Source organism: Mesitornis unicolor, unplaced genomic scaffold, assembly GCF_000695765.1.
Source record: "Mesitornis unicolor isolate BGI_N332 unplaced genomic scaffold, ASM69576v1 scaffold34749, whole genome shotgun sequence".
Classification (NCBI taxonomy): domain Eukaryota; kingdom Metazoa; phylum Chordata; class Aves; order Mesitornithiformes; family Mesitornithidae; genus Mesitornis; species Mesitornis unicolor.
The window spans coordinates 25,547-29,686 of NW_010206039.1; the positions used below are offsets into that span (position 1 = coordinate 25,547).

The 4,140-nt window shown below is 38.5% G+C and overlaps 1 protein-coding gene across 1 annotated transcript; it reads left to right on the forward strand.

Moving 5' to 3' along the window:
- Positions 1 to 661: 661 nt before the first annotated feature.
- On the forward strand, positions 662 to 2,936 carry CD59 (CD59 molecule, complement regulatory protein). The gene is made up of 3 exons (XM_010191618.1): positions 662 to 728; positions 1,389 to 1,490; positions 2,743 to 2,936. Exons 1-3 carry the CDS (start codon positions 665 to 667, stop codon positions 2,934 to 2,936), a joined length of 360 nt encoding a protein of 119 aa, XP_010189920.1. The 5' UTR covers positions 662 to 664.
- The last annotated feature ends 1,204 nt before the right edge of the window (positions 2,937 to 4,140 follow it).

The following is a 4,140-nucleotide window of genomic DNA, read 5'->3' on the forward strand; positions in this document are numbered from 1 at the left end:
TAATTAATACTGTTTGTAGTTCAGATTCTGTTTGCACAAGTCTGATAAATACTGCTTTGGGGTTGTCTAAGGTAAAAAAATCTTGACCTTCCTACTTCACTGACAGGTTACAGTAATTGTGAAGGACTCGAGCTATCACTGCAGTCACTTGGTGGTCATTGTATGTGTCCACCCCTCAGTGAGGGAGAAATTTTGAGACAGGAGAGGCAAAAGGCCTCTTAGTTCAGAGAAAACTTTTCTGTGGGAGAGAAGAAAGCAGCACAGTCTGGCTCCAGGTTTATTGGGGAATTGCTGTAAAAGAAAAGGTATTTGAGATCTCAGTGGCCTCTCTCTTTGTTCAGATGCATTTGTAGCTGTCAGAAATAGGTGTTGAATGGTGTAATCGGAGGGGAGAAAGAAGAGCAATCCACCGCCTGTCAGTGGCTCAAATCTCAATTCTCAGAATAAAACCCCTGTTCACAGAATAAAAATTCTCTCTGGGAAAGTGCTAAGTTACTTTTCTCTCTTCTCTTTCACTGGTTTTCCTGGCTGATGTCTTCAGTTCCCTACTGAATCAAGTCTCGAGACCTCGGTTCCTCACCATGTGTTTTGCTAATTTGGTGTAGCTTTTAAATAGAATAAATTTGTAATAAATGTATTTTTGCCTTCCAGTTAGGAAAGAAGCATGATCAAGATGAACTGCATCCTGTTAACCACCGGCATTGTGCTGGTTGCTCTTTGTAGTTCTGGTGAGTATAAGGAAGGTACTTTGCTGATGTAATGTTATGGCAGAAGCTGAGGAAATAATGGAAAAAACATCAGAGAAGGAAATGTAACAAAAAAGGCCTGCATTATTTAATAACACTTTGGGGAATGACAGTAACCATTGAAGCAGGGCTTGGTTTCTGTTGCTGATTGTCTTTGGTCAGAAGAGAGACTTGGGGGCAGAATATAAAGCTGCTTAATGTCGTGACAGACAGTTGTGTTTTGCTGCTAGAAGACTGGGTTCGTGTTGTGTAAACTGGAAACAAGGCGTAGAGCACAAGAAAGAAATGAGCTGAAATAAAAAAGGAATACAATAAAACTCTGCTGAAAGTGTCTCTTGTCTGCCCTTTGGAAAAGGCAATGATTAAGAATAGATGAAAGAAGCAAACATTTCGCATATTGTTCTTCAGGGACATAATGGTAAGTGTTTTAAAAAATGACATAAGTACACGCTTCAAAACCTTCCTTTCAAAATTGCCAGTCTCAATTTGCACAGTGACAAAGGCTTGTAAATTTTAGCTTGAGTCTAATAACCAGGCATACGTTTTGTGACACGTGCAGATTGTTCTTCTTTTTTTCCTTATTAATGCTGCTACTGCTTCAGTACTTCATTATTCAGTAAAGATAAACCCTTGTCTTCTTAGGTTATACCCTAAGGTGTTACCACTGCGAGAACAGCCCTTCCTTATGCAAGACCAATAGCACTTGCTTAGCGACTGAAGATACTTGCTTGCAGATGAAATTTGGTATGTATACAGTCCTACAGACCTAAAATAAACAACGTTTTGTCAGTTTTTATTGCCTGTATACTTCTAATCTGGCTTTAGCACACATTTCTTAGCCTCGTTCAAAAGAAGGTTGTGACTACTTTTGAAAGTTGTGCTTATAGTAAATTGATATACTTTGACTTCCAAGCAACTGATAAAGATAATGATGATTTAGAGAGCTGATTTGTACTTGTACAAGCATATATACAGATATCTGTATATCCAGATTAAAAAAAGAAAACACAACTAAACCCCGCCACCTAAGGGAGCTGGAAACAAATAGGAGACAGCAAAGACTTTAAAATGCAAAACCTTTGCCCTGAATTTGATACATTTAAAAAACAGATAAAGCATGTGTAACTCTGAAAATAAACCTGCAGAAGAAGAGTCAGTCATTTATGAATTGACACTATTAAAATAAATTATCTTTTCCTGAGGATGAAGTCGCTTGCATCTCAGGAATATGGTCAAGGATACTTGGGGCACAGAGTTACTGTTCTAGTTGTTAAATTACATTTAAGTAACTCTTTTGCTAGGAGTGACAGGAGTTTCATTGGAAAAAGCATCGAGTCAGCTGCAATAATCTCCTGCTTTCCCAGCGGGTTCCCTTGGCCCTAGACAATCTCTTGAGCTGGCTTTGGACAGCAGGAACTGGGATGGGATGGGATGGGATGGGGCGGGGCTGCTCTGTTCCCTGGGAAGGTCCCTGCTAAAGCTCATGACTTGGTGTAGAGAAAGTAAAGCTATTACTGCTGGACCAGGATGCCGCTCTGTGCTGCTTGCATCCTTAGGATTTTTCTCTTTTTTTTCTATTTCCCTTGAGCCTAAACCTTCATGAGAACAAAACGTAGGCTTTCTGACATGCAGCTTATGGTGGTTGTCCAATGGTTGATTAAATGTCAGGAGCCCCAGAACAGGTGTCACCCAAGCTCTACTCCTTATCTCCCAGTGGGTCATTTGAACTGAATTGGAAGAACTGGTTAGGTTGAGCTAGAAATCTTTCTTAACCTATGGCTAAGAGCTACAAGAGAGTGCTGTGGAGGCACGATTGCAGCTTGCTGTCATTATTTGCTCTACTAAATTCTTAGTGAAGGCAAGTTTGGAAACTTCTAAACACTTGAAAAGAAACTAAAAGAGGAAGTATTTAGCACTCTAGGCAGTGATTCTCTCTCTGTACCAAAAATGGTATTACTTTCAATATTCTCTTAATCTGTTTAATTTTTTTTTGTAGGTAAATTGAGAACATCCTCCTGCTGGAAGGTGTCCCAGTGCACTATGAATGATATTGCTGAATTATTCCATTTGGATAATTTTGATTTCTTTTGCTGCCAACACGACTTGTGCAATGAGAGCACAATTACTGGGGTTAACAAAGCAGCCTTCAGCATTGCCTCTGTAATGACCATGTTATGGATGCTCCTGTAATAATCCTGATTTGTATGCCATACTTTCAAGATGAAATTATACAACGTTAATTCCTTTCTGAATTCTACTTCTTGCCTTTTCAGTTACTAACCATGGGCAGAAACATTACCTTTTAGTTTTAAATTCTGTTTCCTAAGGTTCCATCTGTTAAATTACTGTCTCCATTCATGGGAAAGAGATGTATATTGTTACCAGTTATAGGGAGTCTGGGTATTTTAGCCTGTCCTATTCATGGGGAAAATAACAAGTTATGAAGTAGTGTTACCTTGTGGAGAACCTGGGCAAACTTCAGTGAGTGATAGTTGCTGGGAAACTCTGATTTCTTACCGTCCTATAAATTGTAATTATTTCTGGTTGGGATTTCTGTGGTACTTGGTTGGTTTTTTTCCTTTTTATGCTCCCTTGTCATACACCAAGCAGTGAATTTGCCCTCAACACAAGAAGTGTTGGATCATAAACATAAACTTGCCACAGTTTTCATGATGAGTGTAGCAATATTTAGTTTCAAGTGATGTAGACTCTGTTCCCATCACTGTAACTTGGTTTTTTTTTCTTTTTACAAGCCAATGGTATAACCTTGTAAGTACTGTTATTCTGGGAGAAAGCATCTACATTTCTTAAACGAAAACCAAAATAATGCTATAAGTGAGAAACACTTTTCTCACTTTTTATATTTCTGTGAGCATGCAGACAAGTGCTATCTTCTTTATTTTTCCCTTATACTTTATCCATGTTTAGGGTTTTAACTAAGCATGTGCTTTGCACTGAGTATTTATTGGTATACTGGAAATTGTTTATAAAATGCTAAGGAATTGAAATGGCACATCTAGTTTATTTTCCCACATAATTAGCTTTTGTTCTTTGTTGAAAACTGTAACACAGAAACTTAACCCCTCAAGCTTCCACCTAAGAGTATTAAACAAAAACTTGCAGAACTTTATATTTTGACTTTTATGCAGCTCTATAAATGCCAATATAAAATATACATGTATTTATATAGCATGACTGAAAAACACTCCGTTTGTATGTGTAGGAGGTCTGGACCTGACATATTCTGTACATTGCCCTGCCTCAGTGGTGGAAACAGACCTTTGATCCTTCTCCACTACTTAGGGACCCTCTCAGTCAGGTACAATGTCAAATTCTCCTTTTTCTCTTCTGGAGCTCTTGGCATGTCTCTGCAAGAGTCATGGTCTATTGCCAA